This window comes from Neoarius graeffei, chromosome 23 (assembly GCF_027579695.1).
Source record: "Neoarius graeffei isolate fNeoGra1 chromosome 23, fNeoGra1.pri, whole genome shotgun sequence".
NCBI lineage: Eukaryota > Metazoa > Chordata > Actinopteri > Siluriformes > Ariidae > Neoarius > Neoarius graeffei.
In genome coordinates, this window is record NC_083591.1 from 27,464,335 (window position 1) to 27,490,656 (window position 26,322).

General features: G+C 44.0%; 1 protein-coding gene across 3 annotated transcripts in view; it reads left to right on the forward strand.

Moving 5' to 3' along the window:
• atp1a2a (ATPase Na+/K+ transporting subunit alpha 2a) overlaps positions 1-26,322 on the forward strand; it is a 431,823-nt gene that overhangs the window by 118,807 nt on the left and 286,694 nt on the right. For all 3 annotated transcript variants that reach the window (XM_060906007.1, XM_060906008.1, XM_060906009.1), the window contains exon 5: positions 11,531-11,644. In XM_060906007.1, coding sequence (XP_060761990.1) covers positions 11,531-11,644 — 114 coding nt within the window. The remainder of the gene's footprint in view (positions 1-11,530; positions 11,645-26,322) is intronic.

Below are 26,322 nucleotides of genomic sequence, written 5' to 3' on the forward strand. Positions count from 1 at the left end.
GATATGCACTATCCACTGTCTCAGATGCCTAGAGAAGAAGCTGAAAAGAAATCAGCAATACTACAAAAGCTACAAAACCTTCATGGATGAGACCATAACCCATGGAGATGCAGAAAGGATCCCAGAAGAAGCCATCAGCAAAGCTCCAGCATGGAATATCCCACACCAAAGGGTGTATCATCCACAAAAGCCTGGGAAAATTCATGCTGTCTTTGACTGCTCTGCAAGGTTTCAATGGACGTCCTTGAATGATTATCTCCTGACAGGTCCAGAGTTGACCAATACCTTGGTGGAAGTAATATATAATTTCGAATTTAAATTTTATTTGTCACATACACAATCATGCATAGTATGACATGTAGAGAAATACTCAGTGCAATGCTCTGTAAGTAGTAAAGATAATAAAAAGATACAAAGAAAAAAAGAGTTAAACAGAATGTGATAAATAGAATAAAAATGTGATAGAGTACTCTGCAGAATATACACACACACACACACGGCGGCGGCACGGTGGTGTAGTGGTTAGCACTGTCGCCTCACAGCAAGAAGGTCCGGGTTCGAGCCCCATGACTGGCAAGGGCCTTTCTGTGTGATGTTTGCATGTTGTCCACGTGGGTTTCCCCCACAGTCCAAAGACATGCAAGTTAGGTTAACTGGTGACTCTAAGGCCCTGTCCACATGGCAATGGATTCAGGTGAATCTGATAAAATTGTTTATCGTTTCGGCCTGGTGTCCACACGGCACCGGCGTTTTGGGTGCCCCAAAACGATATTTTTTGAGAACGGGTTCCAGAGTGGAAAAATCTGGCAACGGCGCCGTTGCGAAGTCGTCTGGATGAGTAGAACGGATTTGTTTACGATGACGTCACAACCACATGACTAGAACAAGCAGCACTCTTGCTGTTTTTTATGAACCACTGCATTGCATTCACTTTTGTATACAGCTTTTCTTTTAAATAAACAAGTAACTGAACCATTTCTTGAATTTCTTTTTTTTATTGGATAAGACTGCTTTTCAAAATGTTCACACACAATATAAAAAGTTATATAAATTATATAAAAATGCTTTTCAAAATGTTCACACACAATAAGAAAATTAAGTTATATAAAACTATGCACACTAATAAAACTAATTTGTACATACAGAAGGCACGATTTCCTCGTGTAGTCGCAGCCATCTTCTTGTTGTTGTTGTGTGTTTGTTCCTGTGAGTACTTCATGCCAGGTAGAAGAAGGGGTTTATGCGCATGCGTCCTACTTCTTCTATTGTTCTGGTGTCTCCGATGGGACCGTCTTACAGCGCACGTAGAGGTGTGGCATGTGTATTGCATCATTTTCAGCAAGCATTGCATTGCCATATGTACCTGATATTTTACTGATCCATTGCCCATGTGGACGCGATATTTTTTAAAATAAAATCTCGTTGCCGTTGTCGTGTGGATGTAGCCTTAATTGACCGTAGGTGTGAATGTGAGTGTGAATGGTTGTCTGTGTCTATGTGTCAGCCCTCTGGTGACCTGGCGACTTGTCCAGGGTTTCGCCTATAGTCAGCTGGGATAGGCTCCAGCTTGCCTGCGACCCTGTAGAACAGGATAAAGCAGCTAGAGATGAGATCACACACACACACACACACACGAGACATGTTTCCCCACCCTTACTGCTTGTGGTCTATCTGAAAGGAAGTTGAGGATCCACTGACACAGTAATGGACTAAGGCCCTGTCCACACGGCAACGGATTCAGGTGACTCTGATACAATTGTTTATCATTTTGGCCTAGCGTCCACACGGCACCGGCGTTTTGGGTGCCCAAAACGCAGTCTTTTTGAGAACGGGTTCCAGAGTGGAAAGATCTGGCAACGTTGCCGTTGCGAAGTCATCTGGATGAGTAGAACGGATTTGTTTACGATGACGTCACAACCACATGACTGTGAGTGCGTCACGCTGGGTAGAAGTGTAACGAACTCGATGCGAGTTGTCAACAAATCCTATAACTTGGTTCATGAAACGAGCTTACAAAATATTTTCACTGTGAATATTTATTGTGTAATGGTGCAAAGTGAGAGAGAGAGAGAGAGAAAATAGCCCTTAGGGCAGAGTCAATCCCGCCAGCAAAAATAGGGAAAAAAGGAGCGATCTCACCTCTTCAGATGTTGGTTTAAGTCCTACAATACATTCCTCAAAAAGGGCGTAGAACAACAAATTAATCCATCAACGTGTAGCATTCAATTTATTCCGGACCATTAAAGATGCCGCCTTCCGCGTAGAATCATACGTCATCCTCGCCGCCATATTGGATAGGTCAAAGCGGAGAATAAAGATGCCTCATTCATGTGCTGCGTTTAACTGTACCAACAGGTTTACCGTCCAAACAAGATCACATGGGATTACCTTTCACAGGTGAGACTGGAAAAATACTTTTCATTGTATTTGGTCATTATAATGTAATTTTACGAACAGATTTTCCTGACTTTGTGGCTAATATGAAGTCTCGCGCATAATAGTTTATGCACATGCGTCCTTACTTCTTCTATTGTTCTGGTGTCTCCGAAGGGACCGTCTTACAGCGCCCCTAGAGGTGTGGCATGTGTATTGCATCGTTTTCAGCAAGCGTTGCATTGCCATATGGACCTGATATTTTACTGATCGTTGCCCATTTGGACGTGATATATTTTTAAATAACATCTCATTGCCGTTGTCGTGTGGATGTAGCCTAAGTCCCAGATCCTTGATCTTTGTGAAGAGCAATTATCATGTTGAATGCAGAACTATAGACCACAAACAGCATCTTAATATAATTCCCATTCCTGGAGTCAAGGTGGCTAAGAGTTGTGTGCAGGAGATGTGTGATGGCATCATCAGTAGAACGATTAGACCAGTCAGCAAACTGTAGTGGGTCCAAGTTAGCAAGAAGTGGTGGTAAAGTCTCTGACCAGTCTTTCAAAGCACTTCATCACAACTGATGTCAGTGCTACTAGATGGTATTCATTAGGACAAGTGGGTTCTTGTTTCTTCATGACAGGAATAATAACGGACTGCTTGTGGGTGGTAAAAGAGAGCAACTGGACTTGCTTGAAGATTATTGAAGACGTTTCACCTCTCATCCGAAAGGATTCTTCAGTTCTGTCTGACTAATAGGGAGTATCAGGTATTTATCCTCTCATGGATGAAAAGCAATCCTAAGGTGTCATTGAGTCACACAGGAGAGCCAGTTCCTCAGGCCAGGACTCTGCTGTCTAGCTTCATCTTAACAACAAAGGACACTCATTTCAGGATTGCAATGTACGCATTTTAGCCAGAGAGGATCGTTGGTATGAGTGAGGAGTTAAAGAAGCCATTTTTGTCAATCTGGAACGGCCATCACTGAACAGAGGTGGTGGTCTAAGACATAATTTATCAGCCACTTACAATGCAGTCCTTAGCACATTTCCCAGACAACTGAATGCACACCAAAACCCAGCTGTTTTCAGTGACTCACAGGAGGACAGAGAGAACCAACAACCATTGATCACTCCAACGACCCTCTAGGCCGTTCACACCCAGCCCCCAGTGACCCACACCAACAGGATGACTCAACGACACCTTAGGATTGCTTTTCATCAATGAGAGGATAAATACCCGATACTCCCTATTAATTAGACAGAACTGAAGAAGCCTTTCGGATGAGAGGTGAAATGTCTTCAAGAATCTCCAAGCAAGTCCAGTTGCTCTCTTTTACCGCCCACAGTTTACTATGACCTGGATGACTGAGAATCTTCACAGACATAATGGACTGCTTGAAGCACCTGGGAATCACTGCCTGAACCAGGCAGAGGCTGAAGAGCTCCGTGAACACTGGTGCTAGCTACTCTGCACAGGCTCTCAGGACCCTACTTGAGATGCCATCAGGTCCTGTTGCCTTCCTCGTGTTCACTCTCTTGAAGGCATTCCTCACAGTGTGTTCTGTGATGATGAAAGCAACCCCTTCACTGGCACTCTCTGTGTGCATGTTGTTATTCACACAGCTATTTGTAGTAGCATTAGCTGCAGCCTCAAAACAAGAATAAAATGTGTTCAGCTCTTCTGCCAGTGATGTGTCTGCATTTGTCATTGTGGAGAATGCGTTTTTGTAGTCTGTTATTGTCCTGAGTCCCTCCCAGAGGCTTCTAGTGTTACTTTGTTGTAGCTTACTCCCATAGTTCCGCTTTCACCTCCTTCACTGCTCTGCGCATGTTGTAAGATGCAGCTATGTATTGGTTCATATTTCCGGTAGCAAGGTGGGGCGCGCAATCTTAGAGCATCACGGATGGTTTTGTTCACCCATGGCTTCTGGTTGGGAAACATCCTGATGGTAGTTTTGTGAACCCTATCATCCACTAGTTTCATGATAAATCCCACAACCAATTCTGTAAACATGTCAGTCATTAGAGCTGTGTGTGGAACACGTACCAGTCTGCATCATTCAAGGCATCCTGCAGGGCGGCTTCTGTTATGTCCGTCCAGTGAGTGACCTCCTTCACAACTGGGGTTTCCTGTTTCAGTCTTTGTAAACAGGAATGAGGAAAATGGCGGCATGGTCCGATTTCCCAAACGCCGGCAGGGACTTTACCTTGTAACAGTCCTTGAACAGAGTGCAACAGTGCAACATCCTATTTTCCCTGGTGGGGCAGGTGATGTGTTGGTGGAGGGTTGGAAGCGTGTGTTTGAGGTTGGCACTGTTAAAGTCCTCCACCACAATAAACACAGTGTCCCAGTGGTTTATTATGTGTTGAGTGAGAGCCTCATGTAGCGCACATAAGGCAGTGTCTGTGTCTACCTGAGGCAGAAGATAAACAGTGCTGACTATGACCAAGGTGAATTCTCGCAGAAGATAGAAAGGGTGAATGGTCAGAAGTTCCAGGTTGGGTAAGCAACCTGGGTTCGTCTTTTGTAAATGTCATTTACAAAAGATGAACCAAGAGTTGGGGCTTGTTTCTCCTGAAGTGTGTAACTGACTTCATGGCATGGCATGGCAAGTCATAGACCTAAGTCAAGGGGCGAATCCATATAGTTTGAAAACCATGTAGATCCATGCTTTTTTTGGCTCAGCCTTTGGCTGAAGCCTATGGAGGCACCTGTCTATATGTGTGTGTTTAACAGAGTTTGAGTATGTTTAAGAATGTAAGATGGCCATTGGTATGCCAGCCTCAGGTAGCGATTCCACAGTTGTGGTGTGGCACCACTGCATACTGATTATGCAAGTACCACATTACATAATCTCAGTTTGCAATGTAATCCTCCATGGCCAAGTGATCTGGAGTGCTATCCAGGAAAGGAACAGATTTTCTGGCATCGGCGTATTTTTAAGCAGGCTATTTTTCTATTTATGTACCATAGCATCTATCTCCCAATCAGAAAAAGGTTAAGCTCAGACCTGCACAGGCCTCTAGTTTTAACTTGCATGCATGGGAGAATTGTGCCCTTAGTACCCGTTTCATGAGCCATTGGCAGTTTGGCACCAATGACCAAGTACTCTGGCTACAACATCCACCAGATTAGAGTTTCCTTTAACAAAAAGGTGTGGTGTCAATAAACTTTAGGTTCTGTTTGATGTTTTCAGCAATTTTTAAGTGTCTAGACTTAACAAAATGGATGGTTTTAAAAAAATATTTATTTATTGAATGTTTGTAAAATTAACAAAATAATGAACAACATTAAACAAGAAGGTACATGAGTACATAAATAGCATTCCGGAGGTTTAAAAAAAAAACACAACTCAGTTCAGCTCATCATTCCAACCATCTACATCAATATTATTGTTCTCAAGGAAATTATAGAAAGTCTTCCAAATTTTCCAAAACTTGTCAAGCTGGTTCTTTGTAGTGTAGCTTATCTTTTCTAAAGCAAAGTAAAAAGTAATTCCGGTCAGCCATTGTGAAGTAACATAAAATTTCTCTTTTTTCCATGCATAGGCTATACAGCTCTTAGTTTCTAAAAACAGATATTGAGTAGGGAGCTTTCATTTTTTTTAGAGGTCATAAAATTGTCTGGGTAAATATTCAGTAAACATAGCTTTGGATTTAGAGGCACTTCTTTACCAATGATTCAACTGGCCAAGTCCAACAGTTTCTTCCAAAAAGGAGTATCAGGGGACATTCCCACATGCAATGAAATAAAGATTCTTTCTGATGTTTACATTTAATGCAAGTATCATTAAAATTAAGTTCTTAATTTCCCTGAGGGAACCTGCCCAAAAGGATCAATAAAGTTTTATCTTATCTAATCTAATCTAATCTAATCTAATCTAATCTAATCTAATCTAATCTAATAAGTATCTGGAATATTTGGGTTGAAAGGTGCAGCCTAATTGGGGTAATATTGTCTGCTTATCCATTTATATTGCAACAACTTTGAATTTGTATTCACAGTTTGGGTTTGAGCTGTAAAACATGCTTTAGAACATTCTTCCTCTGTAAATTCTCCTGCAAATCTGTTCTCTATGATTGTAAATATATTTTGTGATGTTTCCTTGGATTCACTTACAAACAGTTCATATAATAAAGACACCTGCCCCCTGAAGTTTAAAAATCTTAATATGAAATCTTTAAGGGTTGACAGAGGGGAAGGTTTCAAACTATTACACTGCCTGGCCAATATGAAGCTTCTCAGTTGAACATATTTAAAGAAATGTTTTGCAGAAATCCCATATGTGGTGTTAAGTTCTTCAAATGACATCAGAGCAAGATTGTCCTTATAGAGGTCAGCTACTATAGCTATAACCTGAGATGCACCTGTTTTAAATCCAGTGTCCAATCTTTCTGGCTGAAAATCATTGTTACCAAAGACGAGACCAAACTGTGATAATTTACTAGTCTCTCCCAAATATGCCAGAATACTATACCAAATCATTAATGTATTTTTAAGGACAGTGTCATGGTCCTACCTGTGGGCTTCTCTCTTCAGGTAACATCTCCACTCAGCATTACCGGCTATGCCCGCACTCACTTCCTCTTATTAACTTTCAGTGACTGTCATTGGCTGTTGCCGATCACCTGCTTCCCCCTGGGTGTATTTAAGCTGCAGTTCTCCCTAGCCTCAGTGTCAGATCATCTGCAACTCTCAGCCTGATAACCTGCTCTGTGTTCCTACTACTCTGACTCTTGAAGATTTCTGGTTCTGTTTGACTCTGTCTGCTCTCCAGCCCTGGTAACCTGATCTGCCTTCTGTTTTGTCGACTTTGCCTCTTGCCTGCCCCTCCTGTACCAGCTCGCTCAGCCCTACAGCGACTATGTCTGGTCCTGTCTCATCTCTGAAGCTAAGCAGGGTCAGGCCTGGTCAGTACTTGGATGGGAAACCTCAGACATCACTACCAGCCATCCCTGCCTCTCAGTTCTCCTGCCACTGGACTTCACCCACACACATTCTCCCCTTTCCCCTATTATTAATAAACTATGGTTTGAGCGCATTTGATCTCCTCTCCTGTCTGTTCCGTGACAGACAGGGTTTTTACTCTGTTTGATTAGTTTGTTCTTGTTTTCTGAGAATATAAGTTCAAAGGAATATTAATTAACTGGGATTCCATTGAAACCCAAGCTGGAGGGTGGTCTTTCATAAAGTAAAACATTCCTGTTCTGATTTGAGCTGCCCAGTAATACCACATAAGATTTGGTAGTTGTAATCCACCTCTATCATATGATAGGAATAGCAGGGATAGGCTGAGTCAAGAACGTCTATTGTTTCAAATGAAGTTGCAGAAAAGCTTTTTTAGTAAATGAAAAAGTGAAGGTGGGGAGCAAGTGGAATAGATTGGAAAAGGTACAAATGCTTGGGGAAAACTGACATTTTCATAGATGGAGGCATTCTTGTCCACCTATTTATAAGCTGTGTAACTTTGTCTGTCAGGGGATTGTAGTTAGTTGGAACAATTTTATCAATGGTAGGAGTGATCTCCACACATAAATAGGTAAAACCTTTTATTCCATCCATCCATCCATCCATTTCCTTCCACTTATCTGAAGTCAGGTCACGGTGGCAGCAGGCTAAACAGAGTATTCCAGTGTCCCTCTCTCCAGCAACACTTTCCAGTTCTTCCTGGGGGATCCCAAGGCACTCCTAGGCCAGATGAGATATATAATCTCTCCAGCGTGTTCTGGGTCTACCCCGGGGTCTCCCCCAGTTGGACATGCCTGGAAAACCTCCAAAGAAAGGCGCCCAGGAGGCATCCTAATCAGATGCCTGAACCACCTCAGCTGACTCCTTTCAACATGAAGAAGCAGTAGCTCTACACCAAGATTCCTCTGGATATCTGAGCTCCTCACCCTATCTCTAAGGGTGAGCCCAGCCACCCTATGGAGAAAGCTCATTTCAGCCACCTGTACCCACACTCTTATCCTACCCAAAGCTCATGACCATAGGTGAGGGTTGGAACATAGATTGACTGGTAAATCAAAATCTTTGCCTTCTGATTCAGCTCCCTCTTCACCACGACGGACTGGTACAATGCCTGCATTACTGCTGACACCATCCCAATCCGCCTGTCCATCTCATGCTCCATTTTACCATCACTCGTGAACAAGACCTTGAGATACTTGAACTCCTTCACTTGGGGCAGCAACTCACCCCCAACCCAGAGGGAGCACTCCACTGTTTTCTGGCAGAGAACCATGGCCTCAGATTTGGAGGTGCTGACTCTCATCCCAGCCACTTCACTCTCGGCTGCAAACCATCCCAGTGCTTGCTGAAGGTCACTGTCTGAAGAAGCCAACAGAACCACATCATCTGCAAAGAGCAGAGATGCAATTCTGAGGTTCCCAAACTGGACACCCTCCTCACCATGGCTGTGCTTTGAGATCCCATCCATGAATATCACAAATAGGATCGGTGACATCATTGGGCCCATACAAATTAACCAGATTCAATCTCACTGAAAGAATTTCACATTGGATAATGAGGTATCTGCTAAATCAATTCTCACTGACACTAATAAGACAGGCCCTGTGATGACCTGGCGACTTGTCCAGGGTGTACCCCGCCTTTCACCCATAGTCAGCTGGGATAGGCTCCAGCTTGCCTGCGACCCTGTAGAAGGATAAAGCGGCTAGAGATAATGAGATGAGATGAGACTAATAGGACGAAAAGGCACAGAATTATGTCTCATCTCATTATCTCTAGCCACTTTATCCTGTTCTACAGGGTCGCAGGCAAGCTGGAGCCTATCCCAGCTGACTACGGGCGAAAGGCGGGGTACACCCTGGACAAGTCGCCAGGTCATCACAGGGCCGACACATAGACACAGACAACCATTCACACTCACATTCACACCTACGGTCAATTTAGAGTCACCAGTTAATCTAATCTGCATGTCTTTGGACTGTGGAGGAAACCGGAGCACCCGGAGGAAATCCATGCGGACACGGGGAGAACATGCAAACTCTGCACAGAAAGGCCCTCGCCGGCCAAGGGGCTCAAACCCAGACCTTCTTGCTGTGAGGCGACAGTGCTAACCACTACACCACTGTGCCACCCAGTTAAGTAATCAATACTCAAAAGTTGTCTCTTGCTCCAACCTCCCAAGTGTCAGCCTTCAACTCGCACACAAATTCCTCTGCTTCTGATGCAGTACTAAAGATGTGCTGTCTTCCCTTAACAGTTGCCAGAAGTTTAGCATGATTAATTATCCCTTTGCGCAGAGCTGGGATAGAGAGAGAAGCCAGTTCTTTCTTCACTGAGTTGAAAATGTTCCTCTGCTCTAGCAGGTCAGCAGAAATGTTGGGGGAAAACATGACTCTTTGGTTATCATAGAGTATTTGCCCCTTGCTCCTGGCAGCTTTCATGACCTGAGATTTGTCCACGTAGTTTAGGAACTTCATGATTACCACTTTGGGGTACACACCAGAATGATCCATATCCTCAGTACTGGTAACGTTGGGTCAGCCAATTCTATGCCCCATCTCTATCATCAAGGGCCCTGGAAAATTATGTTCACTAAGTGCTTCAGGAATCCACTTTTCCAGAAAAGTACAAATGTCGGTCCCTTCTTTCTTCTCTGGAAGGCCAACCAGGTGAAGGTTTGAGCAGCAGGCCCAGTTTAATAAGTCATCTATTTTAAAAACCAGCTCTTCAATAGCTGCTTTCATCATACTGGTCTGAGTCTTCATTGACTCTATATCATCTTGATTGGTGCTAACTTTGTCTTTTGATTCTGTAACACGCACAGGTACTGTCTTCAGTTCCCCCTGTACTCCCTGAATAGCGCTTAATAGACCATCAAATCTTGACATGAAATCTTCTTTCATTGTATGAATGGCGTTAAGAATTTGGCTTGGTCTAACCACCACATGAGTCTTTGTTGATAGCATTTGAGTCTGCTAGTCCCGGTTCACACATAGTGTCTGTTTTTAGAAGCTTTTTGAGCTTTTGCCAGCAATTTAGGAGCCATTTCAGCTGGTGCTTACATTTAAACATAAATTGTGAGTGTTCACTAGTTCAGTACAGGCTATCTGGTTAGTTTATTCTCCATATTTTTGCGGGAGCTCTGATACACATCTGCTCAGCACAGCACCATAACCAGAAGCCATGAGATGGATGGTTGGGGAAACGGTTAGTGTTTTTATTGCAATTGTTATCTAATAAAAATTACATAATGCTTCTTGAATGAAGTGTTCAGTGGTCACGTTACTGCAATTTTGGCCAAGCCAATGATATGAAGTCCAATCAAAAAGTTCTGGGACTGTTTAAATTACTGAAGTTCTAGCTACATAAAATTATTTGCTTACTAAGGCCTGGACACTAACTTGACTGAATTGTGACAATAGTATCTTTTATTGCTTAACCATTCATCACTATTTGTGTCTATAAATGAAAGAATTTGAAATAATGTATTTCATAGTGGTGTTCATGTTACCACATTTAGTCCCATTGATTCTCAAAAGATAACATCTCTTTTTTTTTTATTTGAAGTGGCAAATAAACACATGTGCGGTGTGATCAGAAAGTTCCAGTCTATTCCTACTGCAAACCAATGGAGCGCGGCAACATCATGCATGTGAAGTAGGAGTGAGCAGTAACTCTTGTGAGTCAGTATGCTGTGTGATGTTGTGCTGTCAACATCAAGACCTGTGTTGCACGTTTTTGTGATGTGTACTTTTGCGATTTGCACAATGAGTAAGCATTTGCAATCGGCAACAAAGACCCTTGAAATGCTTCAGCAAGGCTAGGGCAATGAGCCGGGCAAGGTGTTCTGAGTGGCATTCACACTTCAAGAGGGGCAGGATGTTCATGGCGGACTCAAATGCACACATGCACGTCCCAAAAATGCATGTAACACAGGCCTCCAACTCTGGCATGCTGACTCACAAGAGTTATTGCTTACTCCTGCTGCATATGCATAACCTTGCTCCTGCTCATTATTCTGTTCATTTGCAAATGGAACAGTCCTGGAACTTTGTGATTGCACCTTATATTAATCTGGACACCATCAAAATAAGAACACATTCGCAGGAGTTGTCAAGTTAAAATCTGAGTTATGCTGATATACCAATGAATCACTCTTTCTCTCTCTCCCTCCATGTTACAGTTATATTTGGGAGTAGTTCTGGCTGCTGTGGTCATCATCACTGGTTGCTTTTCCTATTACCAAGAGGCCAAGAGTTCACGCATCATGGAATCCTTCAAAAACCTGGTGCCACAGGTCAGTTTGCTGGACATAGAGGCTTCTCATTCCAATCCTTCTGCTTCCAGGTTCATTCCATCTTGAATTTAACCATGTACTTAAAAATGCACACAATAGCATTCATGTGTATTTCCAGTTATTACAGGAGTTTAAACACTGGGTTTTTTCTACTTGTCATGTCTTGCAGTATAACAATCATTTTCCCAGAAAAAGTATTTTTTTTAAATACATTCCTAAAGCCTGGCTAGTGTGATAAAGCCACATAGCTAATTATAGAACATATGTAAAATCAGCTGTGGGTAAAAATCTTATTCCTTTATATTAAAATATTGTCCCTTTTGACAACAAATCGGATGTATTCCTGCTAAACATAAAAATTATATCATGAATTAATTGTGTAGTTATAAATTACAAACATGTAGGGCATCACTGTGTAATAGTTTGAGTTTACCTTAATGTTTGTACTTTATGATTGCTGTTATCTATGTCTCACCAAAACCAAAAATAAGTGACCCAATTTTAAGGATCCAAAATTCTCATGACCCCACACAATAATTATAGTGGCAATTAGTAGAAATTATAGGCATATTACTTTAAAAATTCAGTGCATTACTGTAAACAATTGCACAGAATGCTAGGTAATATTCTTATTTAAAGAGTAAAATTGATTGACAAATTAATATAAAAAATAAATAAAACAAAAATATAAAAACACATTGCAAATCACACTTGTTTTGCATCAAAGAGGGAAAGATTACATATGGGGTTTTTACTCATTTAAAAACATTTTTATATATTACTGTGTGCAGGGCTGCGTTAACCCTTGCCGAGGCCCTGGGCAGACACACTCCCGAGGCCCCACCCCTGCCTGTTGTCAACTGCGCTCAGCAAATTCACCCCCTCAGACATACCTGTCTAACTAGACACAGAAACTTAAATAATGACAGTGGCACAATTAGAAATACTATTGAACGATAAAACTTTATATCCATCAACACCTATTTAATCGAGAAAAAGCAATGGTGAAATAGGCAATTGCATGGTGAAAAAATCCATCAGACATCACGGTTAACAAGTCTGGTTAACTAAAGTTTAGCCTCAAGAAGCCTTTGAATGAGTGAGTCAATGAACAACATGTCAAGAACATAACCTAGGCCTACAACAGTTTCTTTAGTATTCAGAACAAGAACATTCATTTGGTATATAACCGTTCATTTTCATTTTGGAATCCAGGCGACTTTTAACTTGTGAAAACAAAGAGCGATAACAAAGAAAGAAAAATATCTTGCTTCTCAGAAATAAATCTCAAAATGTTAGGCTATGTGAAACATTTCATCCTTTCACACACGTAATGTCCCAAACAGCAGTGGCACACAGCTTTGCGCATTCAGTTTGACAGCCATGGGTCAACTTACAAGGGCACTTTCCTACTTTTCTGGAAAGTGAAGTCATTAATTAAATCATTGAACTCAAGCTGGTGTAGCATGTGAAGACATGGTGGACAGTGATCATATTGACAACGACGGGTGATTTATGCGACGGGACAAGGTGGGCTTCCTTACGGGTGGCGAAATGCATCAAAAATGTTATCAATATGATCAAAACTTCTGAAAATATAATTTCATATTTTCCGATCTCACTACCTCCGAGGCCCCCTAGTGGCCGAGGCCCTGGACAGCTGCCCATGAAGCCCATTAGGATAACCTTGACTGTGTGTAAGAGCCCACAACAGCAGGTACTTACTGCATCTAACAAGAGGCCATCTCTAATCTTGACTGTGAAATCCAACTTTGATTTGATGTGCACAAGGACATTGAACCCTGTACTCCATAAATGTGTGCTAGCAAATGGCATACTTTGTTGGTTTGTCAGGTTCATGAATAGTTGATTTAACATAAGATGCTGTGGATAGCAAAGCCAATTTTACACCAGAAACATTGTGGCTAGTGGAGGTCTGGGCATGGAGCATTCAATTCTGGGCTTTCCTGTACTGGTTTAGTGAATATAACATTAAAAGAACTGTTAATATGATAAATTCATTACCACTGTATATGATTCAGCTAATGCTTGTTAATCCAGTGAGATTTCACTTCTATGCACTGTGGTAAGTGATTGTTTGTATTTTAACCATCGCCAGCAAGTACCCTGCTGCAGCATCCTACATGGGCAGTTTATAGGCAAAATATACCATATATAGTATTTGTAGTGTTTCTAGATAGTACAAAAATTTTCCCTTTTTTATTTTCAGTAGCAGCTCTGCACACTGCAAGTTTCTGGTATAAAAGGCCATTTTGATTAACATGGCAGCATGTTGGATGAGACCCTAACAAGGACAATGTAAAATTAGAGGTGCTCCAAATGAATGAAGGCTAATTAAATGTTTAATAATCTAACAGTTTGCCACTTTAAAATAGCAAGTTTCTGTGCACCAATCTACATTTGAAATCATAGTTGGATTTAAAAAAAAAAAAAAGTCCTGCAATCACATCTCAGGTGACCCATGCATAACCTATGCAATAATCTGCACATTAAAAAGTATGTTAAAGTCATATATAAGGCAGCATGGTGGTGTAGTGTTTAGCACTGTTGCCTCACAGCAAGAAAGTTCTGGGTTCGAGCCCAGTGGCCGATGGGGGCCTTTCTGTGTGGAGTTTGCATGTTCTTCCCATGTCTGTATGGGTTTCCTCCGGGTGCTCCGGTTCCCCCCACAGACCAAAGACATGCAGGTTAGGCTAAATGGTGGCTCTAAATTGACCGTAGGTCTGAATGTGCGTGTGAATGGTTGTTTGTCCCTGTGTGTTAGACCTGTGATGACTTGTCCAGGGTGTATCCCGCCTCTCACCAATAGTCAGCTGGGATAGGCTCCAGCTTGCCCGTGACCCTGCACAGGATAAGCAGTTATGGATAATGGAAAAAAATCGATATTGCTGTAAGTTATACAGTGGTGCTTGAAAGTTTGTGAACGCTTTAGAATTTTCTATATTTCTGCATAAATATGACCTACACCATCATCAGATTTTCACACAAGTCCCAAAAGTAGATAAAGAGAACCCAGTTAAACATCTCATCTCATTATCTCTAGCCACTTTATCCTGTTCTACAGGGTCGCAGGCAAGCAGGAGCCTATCCCAGCTGACTATGGGCGAAAGGCAGGGTACACCCTGGACAAGTCGCCAGGCCATCACAGGGCTGACACATAGACACAGACAACCATTCACACTCACACCTACGGTCAATTTAGAGTCACCAGTTAACCTAATCTGCATGTCTTTGGGGGAAACTGGAGCACCCAGAGGAAACCCATGCAGACATGGGGAGAACATGCAAACTCTGCACAGAAAGGCCCTCGTCGGCCACAGGGCTCGAACCCGGACCTTCTTGCTGTGAGGCGACAGCGCTAACCACTACATCACCGTGCCACCCCCCAGATAAACAAATGAGACAAAAATATTATACTTGGTCATTTATTTATTGAGGAAAATGATCCAATATTACATGTCTGTGAGTGGCAAAAGTATGTGAACCTCTAGGATTAGCAGTTACTTTGAAGGTGAAATTAGAGTCAGGTGTTCTCAATCAATGGGATGACAATCAGGTGTGAGTGGGCACCCTATTTTATTTAAAGAAGAGGGATCTGTCAAAGTCTGATCTTCACAACACGTTTGTGGAAGTGTATCATGGCATGAACAAAGGAGATTTCTGAGGACCTCAGAAAAAGCATTGTTGATGCTCATCAGGCTGGAAAAGGTTAAAAAACCATCTCTAAAGAGGCTGGACTCCATCAATCCACAGTCAGACAGATTGTGTACAAATGGAGGAAATTCACGACCATTGTTACCCTCCCCCAGAAGTGGTCGACTGTGGCAGTGGGGGCATGGCCGAGCGTCAGTCTGTGAATGGAGGGCAGAGTCAGGGAAGGTGAGTGGTTGTATCGTTACACCTGTTGTCAATTAACATGTGTTTGTGTGTCTCCTCCAGTCACCGCGCCCTATAAAAGGAGAGTGAGAAGGGGAGGTCGGCGCTGAGGGCTTGATAGTAGCCTGTGTGCGCACGCACATGCGTGAGAGAGAGTTTGAGTTGTGTTCTGAAAAGCAACAATAAAAATAATAATTAAGATGCAAACAACTGCCTGCCGTGCTTCTGTGCTCCACCCACATCAGAGTCTCTCTACAGTGGTGCCGAAACCCGGGAGAGTGCAGAAGGGAACAGCCCCATGGAGTCCTCTCCATTCAAGGACCTGATCCATGCGCTCGCCACAGCCCAGCAGAACCAGCACCAAGCGCTGGTCGCCCTCCGAAAGGAGCAAGAACTACGGTTCGAAGCCTTGGTGCTGGCCAAACAGGAAGACTGCCAGGTGTTCCAGCACTTGCTCGCATTGGCGGGGTCCATGACCACCACCGGAGCGGACCCTCCCCACCTCACCCTAACAAAGATGGGTCTGCAAGACGATCTGGAAGCCTTCCTTGCGTTCTGAGCAAGCAGCGGAGGCATGGGGTTGGCCGGTCGACCAGCACGTGGCACACCTCCTCCCCCTGCTGATGGGCGAGGTGCAGCTGGCCATGCTGCAGCTCCCCACCGACAGCCGGCTCATGTACACGGACCTCTAATGAGCCATCCTCCAGCGTGTCGGCTGCTCCCCAGACCAACAATGGCAGCGCTTCTGCTTGCTGCGCTTGGAGGGATGCCTGCTGGCGGTGGCTGAGGGATGCCTGCCAGCGGTGGCTGAGGGCAGACGACTGCAATGCCGAGGGAGTGATTGACCTGGTGACACTGGAACAATTCGTCTTGCGACTTCCAGAAGGAATGGCAGAGTGGGTCCAGTGTCATCGCCCGGCATCGCTGGACCAAGCTATCGAGCTGGCAGAGGACCACATGATGGCAGTTCTGACGGCAAGAAGGCATATCTCCTCTTCTCCTCTCTCTTCTCTCTCTCCCTCTTCCTCTGCTTCCCGTCCTTGCCCCATTCCCCCACCACGGAGGCGGGGGCCAGCTCCCCCCCACCCGTGATGTCCTCCCATTTCCCCCTTCCTTGTCTGTGTCTCCTCCCCCCCGGTGAGTGATGCCCGTAACACCAGTGCAGAGGGAGAGCCTGGGCTGGTGTGCTGGCGCTACGGGGAGCCAGGACATCTCCAACATCAGTGCTCCGAGATGGAGGTGGGTGTGGTGGTCTGGGTCCTTGACACACCAGAAACCGCCCTCGGTCGGGCTGGAGCGTATCGTATACCGGTAAGTGTCCAAGGGGATACGTACCAGGCTTTGGTGGATTCTGGCTGTAACCAGACCTCAATCCACCAAAGCCTGGTGCAAGATGAGGCATTGGAGAGAGCACGAGTGGTGAAGGTGTTGTATGTGCATGGGGATGTTCACAACTACCCTTTAGTGTCCGTCCACATTCTATTTCGAGAGGAAAAGCATAGTGTAAAGGCGGCGGTTAACCCCCATCTCACCCACTCGCTGATTTTGGTGACTGATTGGGTGGGTTTTAAGGAGTTAATGATGCACATAGTAAGGAGTGGGTCCTGCAGTAATCAGTCTGGGGAAAGCCCCTGAGTAGCATTGGTGGGAGAAGCTGTCACAGAGCCGTCTATGTCAGCACCACATCAGGGCGATACGCAGAGTGAGGAGCGCCCCGCCCCTCCTCCCTCTCTCGGGGATTCCCTTGGGGATTTCCTGTTAGAGCAGTCATGAGACGGGACTCTGCGGCATGCATTTGACCGATGGTCAAATTCTCTAGCCAAATGTGATGCCGACCTTCCCCTACTTTGCTATTATTAAGGATAGGTTATACCGAGTGATGCAGGACACTCAAACTGGTGAAAAGATAACACAGCTATTAATTCCAAAGAGCTGCCGGGAACTCATATTCCAGGCGGCTCACTTTAATCCCATGGCCGGACACTAAGGGCAGGATAAAACACTAGCCTGAATAATGGCTTGGTTCTATTGGCCAGGGATTCGTGGGGATGTCCGTCTGCAGTGTGTGTCGTGCCGCGAATGGCAATTAGTAAATCCCGTGGCCACTCCAAAAGCACCTTTGCGCCCTCTCCCCTTAATCGAGACCCCTTTTGAAAGAATTGGAATGGATCTCGTCGGGTTATTAGATCAGTCAGCACGGGGATATCACTTTATTTTAGTTCTGGTGGACTATGCAACGTGATACCCAGAAGCAGTGCCTCTCCTCAATATCTCAGCATGCAGTATTGCAGAAGCGCTCTTCCGCTTTATCTCCCGGGTCAGAATTCCGAAAGAAATCCTGACAGACCAAGGCACTACATTCATGTCATGCACACTGCGCGAGCTGTATGGGTTACTGGGGATTAAGCCTATCCACACCAGCGTCTATCACCCACAAACTGATGGCTTAGTGGAACATTTTAATCGAACTCTCAAAAATATAATTCGGAAGTTCGTACGCAAATATGCACGTAATTGGGATAAGTGGCTCGAGCCCCTGTTATTTACAGTACCAGAGGTCCCGTAAGCCTCCACAGGTTTTTCACTGTTTGAATTATTATATGGGCATAAGCCGCGTGGCATTTTGGATGTGCTATGTGAAAATTGGGAGGTGGGACCTTCACCTAGTAAGAATGAAATTCAATACGTTCTTGACCTGCGTGCCAAACTCCACACACTTAACCCAGGAGAATTTGCGGCAGGCACGAGAACTTCAAGTCCGACTGTACGACAGGGGCGCAGGGAGTTCACACCGGGAGACAAAGTACTTGTATTACTGCCCACATCGAGCTCCAAATTGATCGCCAAGTGGCAAGGGCCCTTTGAGGTCACACGGCAAGTTGGGGATGTCGACTGTGAGGTGAGGTGAACGGACAGGGGTGGGGCATTGCAAATTTACCACCTCAATCTATTAAAATGTTATAATGAGGAGGTCCCCATGGCGTTGGTGTCAGTAATCCCAGAGAAGGTGGAGCTGGGGCCAGAGGTTCAAAAAAGAAAATTGACATTGCCTACCACTCCGGTTCCCTGTGGAGACTACCTCTCCCTGGCCCAACTCACGGAGGTAGCCCAGTTGCAGAAAGAATTTTCCGATGTGTTTTTGCCCCTGCCTGGCCGCACCCACCTAATAGAACACCACATTGAGATGCCCTCAGGGGTGGTAGTGTGCAGCCACCCTTACCACCTGCCCGAACACAAAAAAATGGTGGTCCAGGATGAACTCGAAGGCCATGCTTGAAATGGGCATAATCGAGGAGTCCCACAGTGACTGGAGCAGCCCAGTGGTCCTGGTCCCCAAGACCGATGGGTTGGTCCAGTTCTGTGTGGACTAGGGGTGGGCAAAAATATGGATACGGCGATATATCACGATACTTTGTCTTCCGATTCAATATCGATACTCAAAATTTGAATATCGATATTTTTTCAAATAATAAATCATGTTTCAGATGGGTTGTAAATCCAGTACGACTTCCGCACCTCCGCTCCGCAAGGTGTCGCTGTGCCGCTATCTCACTGCAAGGCACTCTTCATCTTCTCTTTTTTTCCCGGTGGTTGCAGTGAGGAAAAAAAAACAAGCAAGCATGGCTGTTAATATAAACCTAGAGACGCCGCCGAACTTTAAGGCAGATGTTTGGAGGCACTTTGGATTCCAAAGGAAAGGAGAAAAAAAACCAGTGAGCTGGACAAAGAGTACGCACTTTGCAAAACCTGTTTCGCTCCAATTAGATATTCAATTTCTACTGCAGGTGACATAATCAGCTCTCAGAGGAGCTGTCTCACCTCTGAGCATGCTGACCAGTTGCTCTTCCTGAAGAAGAACATGCAGTTTTGAAATGTGTGCTCACAGTACAGGTTTGGATTAAACTTTACACAAGTACTAAGCACAAGTTAAATGTTCTCAGGTATATGTTCTCAAGTTTACAAAGAACAAATTGATATTAGTGTTAGCACTGAAATGTATGTGCAGTCTGCAGTGCAAGTTTTAAGTTTTCATAAAGCAATTTGATTCTGCTTGTTAAGCAGCACTGATGTGTCCATGCTTACAGAAAAGTTGATAATACTAGCACAGAAATGGGAATTTTCTGTATGTTGTAGTGAAGCAACTCTTGGTTTTGCCAGCAGTGGAATAGAGACAAATATATGTCTGGCAAGAGTGTGTAGTTATGTATGTGAAATGTAATTTTACAGTGGTCAATAAATTCTGATTTTCTTTAGTGACACAGATATTGTGATGTGGTTGAAATTTCTTGCAATATATCGATTATCGCTGAATCGCTGTACCGTGATATTATAGTTATCGTGGGCAAAATATCGCCATAGTATCGTGAGGTATCTGGTGATACCCAGCCCTAGTGTGGACTATAGGAAAGTCAACGCGGTGTCTAAATTTGACATGTACCCAATGCCTCGCATTGACGAGCTGCTCAATTGATTAGGCACTGCTCATTTTTATTCGACACTGGATTTAATGAAGGGATATTGGCAGATCCCCTTGACTCCTCTATCCCAAGAGAAAACAGCCTTTTCCACACGGTTTGGCTTAGACCAATTGGTCACACTTCCTTTTGCATAATTTGGGGCGCCCGCTACGTTCCAGCAGCTTATGGACAGGGTCCTCCGCCCCCACACCACCTACGCAGCCACGTATCTCGATGATATTATCATCTACAGTAATGACTGGCCGTGGCACCTCGAACACCTTAGAGCCGTCCTAAAGTCGCTGAGGCGGGCAGGTCTCACAACTAACCCAAAGAAGTGTGCAATTGGGTGGGTGGAAGTACGGTATCTGGGTTTCCACTTAGGCCATGGGCAGGTGCATCCCCAAATTAATAAGACAGCAGCAATTGTGGCCTGCCCGAGGCCCAAGACCAAAAAGGGGGTGAGACAGTTCCTGGGGCTGGCTGGCTACTATCGTAGGTTCATACCTAATTATTCAGACGTCACCAGCCTGCTGACTGATCTCACTAAAAAGGGAGCACCAGATCTGGTCCAGTGGACAGAGCAATGCCAACAGGCTTTCTCTAGGGTAAAGGCTGCACTGTGTGGAGGGCCACTGTTACACTCCCCTGACTTTTCTCTCCCCTTTATTTTACAGATGGACTCATTGGACAGAGGGTTAGTGAGAATGAGAGCAGTGTATTTTCTGTAGGGGAATGTCTGGATGCCCCAGGTGGAGTTAACAATCTCCCAACTCTTGCATTAGAGCCCTCACACTCGGGCAATTGGATGACAAGTAGGCGGCATAATCGCAGAGCCAAAGGCTCTGAGGCTTACCCATGGGAGCACCACTCCTCTCCACTGCACATGTCTAACAGGTTTGTTCTCCTCAGTGAAACACCCACTGAAAAACCTGAATGAGCTCAGGTTATAGAAGACTCTATCTTACAGCACGTGAAATTAGTAAGGCCTTTAGAAGCACCAGTAGCTTTAGTTAGGTGTACACTGGGAGCCAGGGTACTGGACATAGCAGGTAATCTTTAGGTCTTAGGCAAGCAAAGGTTTTCAAAGATAGTTATTTGTGTAGAAGCTAATGAAATGTGCCTTCGTCAGTCTGAGATCACCAAGACTAACTTTGTAGAGGTGTTTAAATTAGCAAAGATGATGTCTGATGCTGTAATATGCTCTGGCCCCATCCCAATGTGGTGTAGCTTACAGCAGGTTATGGTCACTGAACTGCTGGTTGTCCATGTGGTACTCTGAAAACAATGTGGGCTTTATAAGATATTTGGAGTAGTTTTGAGGGCAAGACTGGCCTGTTAGGGCAGGACGGTAATCATCCCACTCAGGAAGGTGCTGCTCTCATTTCTTGCAGCATAGCTCATAGTCTCAGAACAGGCTTAATTAACTTGTGATGATCCAGAGCCGGAGCAGATAAACAGGTTTAAACAACTGTCTGCTATCTGCACAGAGTCATCCCTCAGGTTCCACTATATTGGGACTGTGTTTGTTCCCTGAGCTAAACAAAAAAGTAAAAATACTCAGGAGTTATTTCTAGTAATCTAATGGATATACAATTGGATCATACTTACTGTGCAGCCACCGCCAGCACCTTTGATCTAAAGGTAGGACTATTAAACTCCAATGCTCTTTTGAATCGACTGACTTGTCAGTCTTCAGAGATCCAGATAACCTGAGTGAGTATGCTGATACAGTTAATGACAACGTCAAATTCTGTGTGGACACTTGTATTCCCACTCGTACCATCCACTCTTATCCAAGCCAGAAACCATGGATTAAAAGCGTTGTCTGCCAGAGACTAAAAAAATCAGTCCACTGCACTGAAAGCAGGGCATCATGAGTGTTACAAGGAAGCCAGGTACGAGATGAGAAAAGCCATTATATCAACCAAAAAACAATACCGGGACAAACTTGAAAAATTTTGCCACAACAGGGACTCAAGATGCTTATGGCAGGGACTTTGAGCTGTATTGGGCTATAAAACAAAGCTTGGTGGCCTCTCCAACATGACCGCTTCATTCCCAGACCAGTTGAAAACTTTTTATGCCCATTTTGAGCATGTCGGGGAGCCAACAGCACGGGGCAAATTCCCACTGCGAACACACTCATCGGGACAACACATCAGGTGATGTGTGCAGAGTTTTAAAATCTATTAAAGCAGGTAAAGCTGCCGGACCAGATGGCATTACACCTTGGGTCCTCAAGTCTGTAACAACAGGAACTATTGTTTAATTCTGTGTTTTCACAGGGGTTGTTTTATGTTGTTGCACCTTGGATAACAGACCAAACTGGATGTGTTAACCTCATGTGCCGATATTATTATTAAAGTTATAGCCCAGTTGGGTTGAAACCATACAAGTTGTTGAGTCTTATTATGAGAATGAACAGACTTTAACAAAGTCCTGTTACAGTCAGCTTTCTTCTGTTTTCACAGATATTTTTAACCTGTTACCCTCTCTCTGTGTGATTCCTACATGTTTTAAGAAATCCATTATTGTGCCAGACGGCACGGTGGTGTAGTGGTTAGCGCTGTTGCCTCACAGCAAGAAGGTCCGGGTTCGAGCCCCGTGGCCGGCGAGGGCCTTTCTGTGCGGAGTTTGCATGTTCTCCCCGTGTCCGCGTGGGTTTCCTCTGGGTGCTCTGGTTTCCCCCACAGTCCAAAGACATGCAGGTTAGGCTAATTGGTGGCTCTAAATTGATCGTAGGTGTGAATGTGAGTGTGAATGGTCTATGTGTCAGCCCTGTGATGACCTGGCGACTTGTCCAGGGTGTACCCTGCCTTTCGCCTGTAGTCAGCTGGGATAGGCTCCAGCTTGCCTGCGACCCTGTAGAACAGGATAAAGCGGCTACAGATAATGAGATGAGATGAGATTATTGTGCCTGTGCCCAAGAAATCTCCTGCATCTTGTCTGAACAATTTTAGACCTGTAGCCTTAACATCTGTGATTATGAAGTACTTTGAGCAACTGGTAAGGGCATACATCAATAATAACATATCTGCCAATATTGACCCACTACAGTTTGCATATCGGTCAAACAGATCTGTGGATGATGCTGTCTCACTGGCTTTATATACTGTGCTAAAGCATCTGGAGGGCAAAAACGCATATGTAAAAATGCTGTTTGTTGATTACAGTAGTGTTTTTAATACAATCATACCATCTATTCTGTTATCTAAGCTGACTGACCTTGACCTCTGTAATTCCATCTGTAGATGGTTACAAGATTTTCTGACAGGATGTCTCCAGACAGTAAATGTTGGTGACAGATACTCATCTACCACAGGTCTGAATACTGGTGCTCCAGAAGGTTGCTGTTTCAGTCCCTTGCTTTATAGTTTCTATACATATGACTGTGTAGCTAAATATTCTATAAACAGTATTGTAAAATTTGTAGATGACACAACAGTGATAGGACTCATAACAAGTAACAGTGAGATGGCAAAAAAGGATGAAGTAAGAAACCTGTCAATATGGTGTCAAAACAATAATTTGTCCCTTAATGTGGAGAAAACAAAAGAGCTCAATCAACTTTAGGAGAAACAGAACTGTTCAGTTACCTGTTTACATAACTCACAAACCTACTGAAATTGTTAACAGTTTCAAGTTCCTAGACATCCATATTTCTGACTCCCTCTTCTGGTCTCTGCACATTAGTTATGTCAGTAAAAGGGCAGAACAGAGACTTGTTTTTTGAAGTGTTTGAAGAAATATGGTATGTCCACAAAATCACTCATCAACTTCCATAGGTCCACAATAGAGAGCACCCTAACTGGATGCATGCTGGTATTGTTTGGCAACATCACAGCATATGACCATAAGTTCCTGATGAGAACAGTGAAAACGGCATCTAAAATTATAGGATCTCCTTTATCACAACTACAAGACCTCTACTTCACCCGCTGCAGGAGGAAAGCGCTTGGTATGCATCAGAGCTCGGACCTCCCACCTCAGAGACAGTTTTTACCCTCAAGCGGTCAGACTACTGAACAGTAGCATTTAAATGAATGTAGTGGAGGTGAACTATTTTATGGATGTTTTTACTAATGTCTTTGTTTTTATTACATGCTGCTATGAGTTTTAGGTTGTAATAATCTTTTTTTTAGGTTGTCTTATGAATTGTATTACTTAGTTTATAGATTTTATGGGCTGAGAGAGCCGGGGCAAAGTGCATTTCATTACATTTTATTGTACATTGTACTTTTTAATGCACATGACAGTAAACCATAGGTGCTAAAGGAGGCAACTGGACTTGTTTGAAATCCTTGAAGACATTTCACCTCGCATCTGAAAAGCTTCTTCAGTTCTGTCTGACTAGTGGGGAGTTCTAGTGGACCAAAAGCAACCCTAAGGAGAGTCGTTGAGGACACATGGGTTGTTGACACTCTCAGGCTACATCCACACGACAACGGCAACGAGATTTTATAAAAAAAAAAAAATCGCGTCCACATGGGCAACGGATCAGTAAAATATCAGGTACATATGGCAACTCAACGCTTGCTGAAAACGATGCAATACACATGCCACACCTCTAGGGGCACTGTAAGACAGTCCCATCGGAGACACCAGAACAATAGAAGAAGTAGATGCATGCGCATAAACCCCTTCTTCTACCCGGTGTGAAGCACTGTCAGGAACAAAAACACAACAAGAAGAAGATGGCTGCAACTATGCGAGGAAATTGTGCCTTCTGTGTGTACAAATTAGTTTTATTAGTGTGCATAGTTTTATATAACTTAATTTTCTTATTGTGTGTGAACATTTTGAAAAGCATTTTTATATAATTTATATAACTTTTTATATTGTGTGTGAACATTTTGAAAAGCAGTCTTATCCAATAAAAAAAGAAATTCAAGAAATGGTTCAGTTACTTGTTTATTTAAAAGAAAAGCTGTATACAAAAGTGAATGCAATGCAGTGGTTCATACAAAACAGCAAGAGTGCTGCTTGTTCTAGTCATGTGGTTGTGATGTCATCGTAAACAAATCCGTTCTACTCATCCAGACGACTTCGCAACGGCGCCGTTGCCAGATTTTTCCACTCTGGAACCGGTTCTCAAAAAATATCGTTGTGGGGCACCCAAAACGCTGGTGCCGTGTGGACGCCAGGCTGAAACGATAAACAATTTTATCAGATTCACCTGAATCCGTTGCCGTGTGGACAGAGCCTCAGTCATCCTGTAGGTTGTTAGGGTCACTGGAGGCCAGGTGTAAATGGTGTTAGCAGCCTAGAGGGTTGTTAAGGTGATCTGTGGGTCGTTGGCTCTCTCTGCCATCATGTGAGTCATTGAAGTCAGCTGAGCTGAGGTCAGCTGAAGTCAGTCCTCAGCTGAGCTGAAGACTCTCCTGAGGGTTGCTTTTGGTCCACTAAGCCCATGTTTACATTAGACCGTATCAGCGGATCATCAGATTAATGTTTTTAAAACGATTAGTGTGCACACAGCAACACCAATACACCATTTGCGTGCACATAGCAACGCCAATACACGGATACGCTCGGCTCCGCAGGCATCCTGCGCTCCAAATCACTCCGCCCTGAACAGCGAGTGCCCTCTGGAGGGTGCGCACTCCGGCCCTGCGCAGCTCACACAGCGCGCGAGTGAAGTGCACAAGCCACGATTCGGGACTGAGCCGCTGTGTGTGTGATCCCAGCGCATATCACTTACCACCTGCAAGTGGAAGGATGGCAAGCCTAAAGACAATCATAACTACACAATGGGCAGTATTTGCATCAGTATTTGCAGTATTTTCATATTTTTATACTCTTTAATGAAAGATGATACAAGGCGGAAGTCCACGCCGTTTTTCAGCAGTCGCGTCACATGACCAACGCCAGCGAATCAGGAAGGTGGATGTCACAGTGACGTTGTCCAATGAGACGCCAGCTAGAGCTCAGCACAGCGTATCCGCGTATTCTGAATGTTTACACAGCACCGGATCTGACACGATCTGGATTGAATACGTCGACGCTGGCGGATTCCCGTTTCCCGGCATTTCCAGGCGGTTTAATGTAAACGGACAGTGCATCCGCGAAGAAAACGTGACAGATATGGTCTAATGTAAACGTAGCCTAAAGCAGGGGTTCTCAACCTTTTCTACTTTAAGGCCCACCTATTCATACTTGTAACGAGTTGGGGCCCATTAAAAAAGATCCCCAATTATTCTGGTTCATCGATTCTATTGGAATCTAATAATCTATTGTAAAATGTACAACCCCAATTCCAAAAAAGTCAGGACACTGCGTAAACTGTAAATAAAAACAGAATGTGATCATTTGCAAATCATG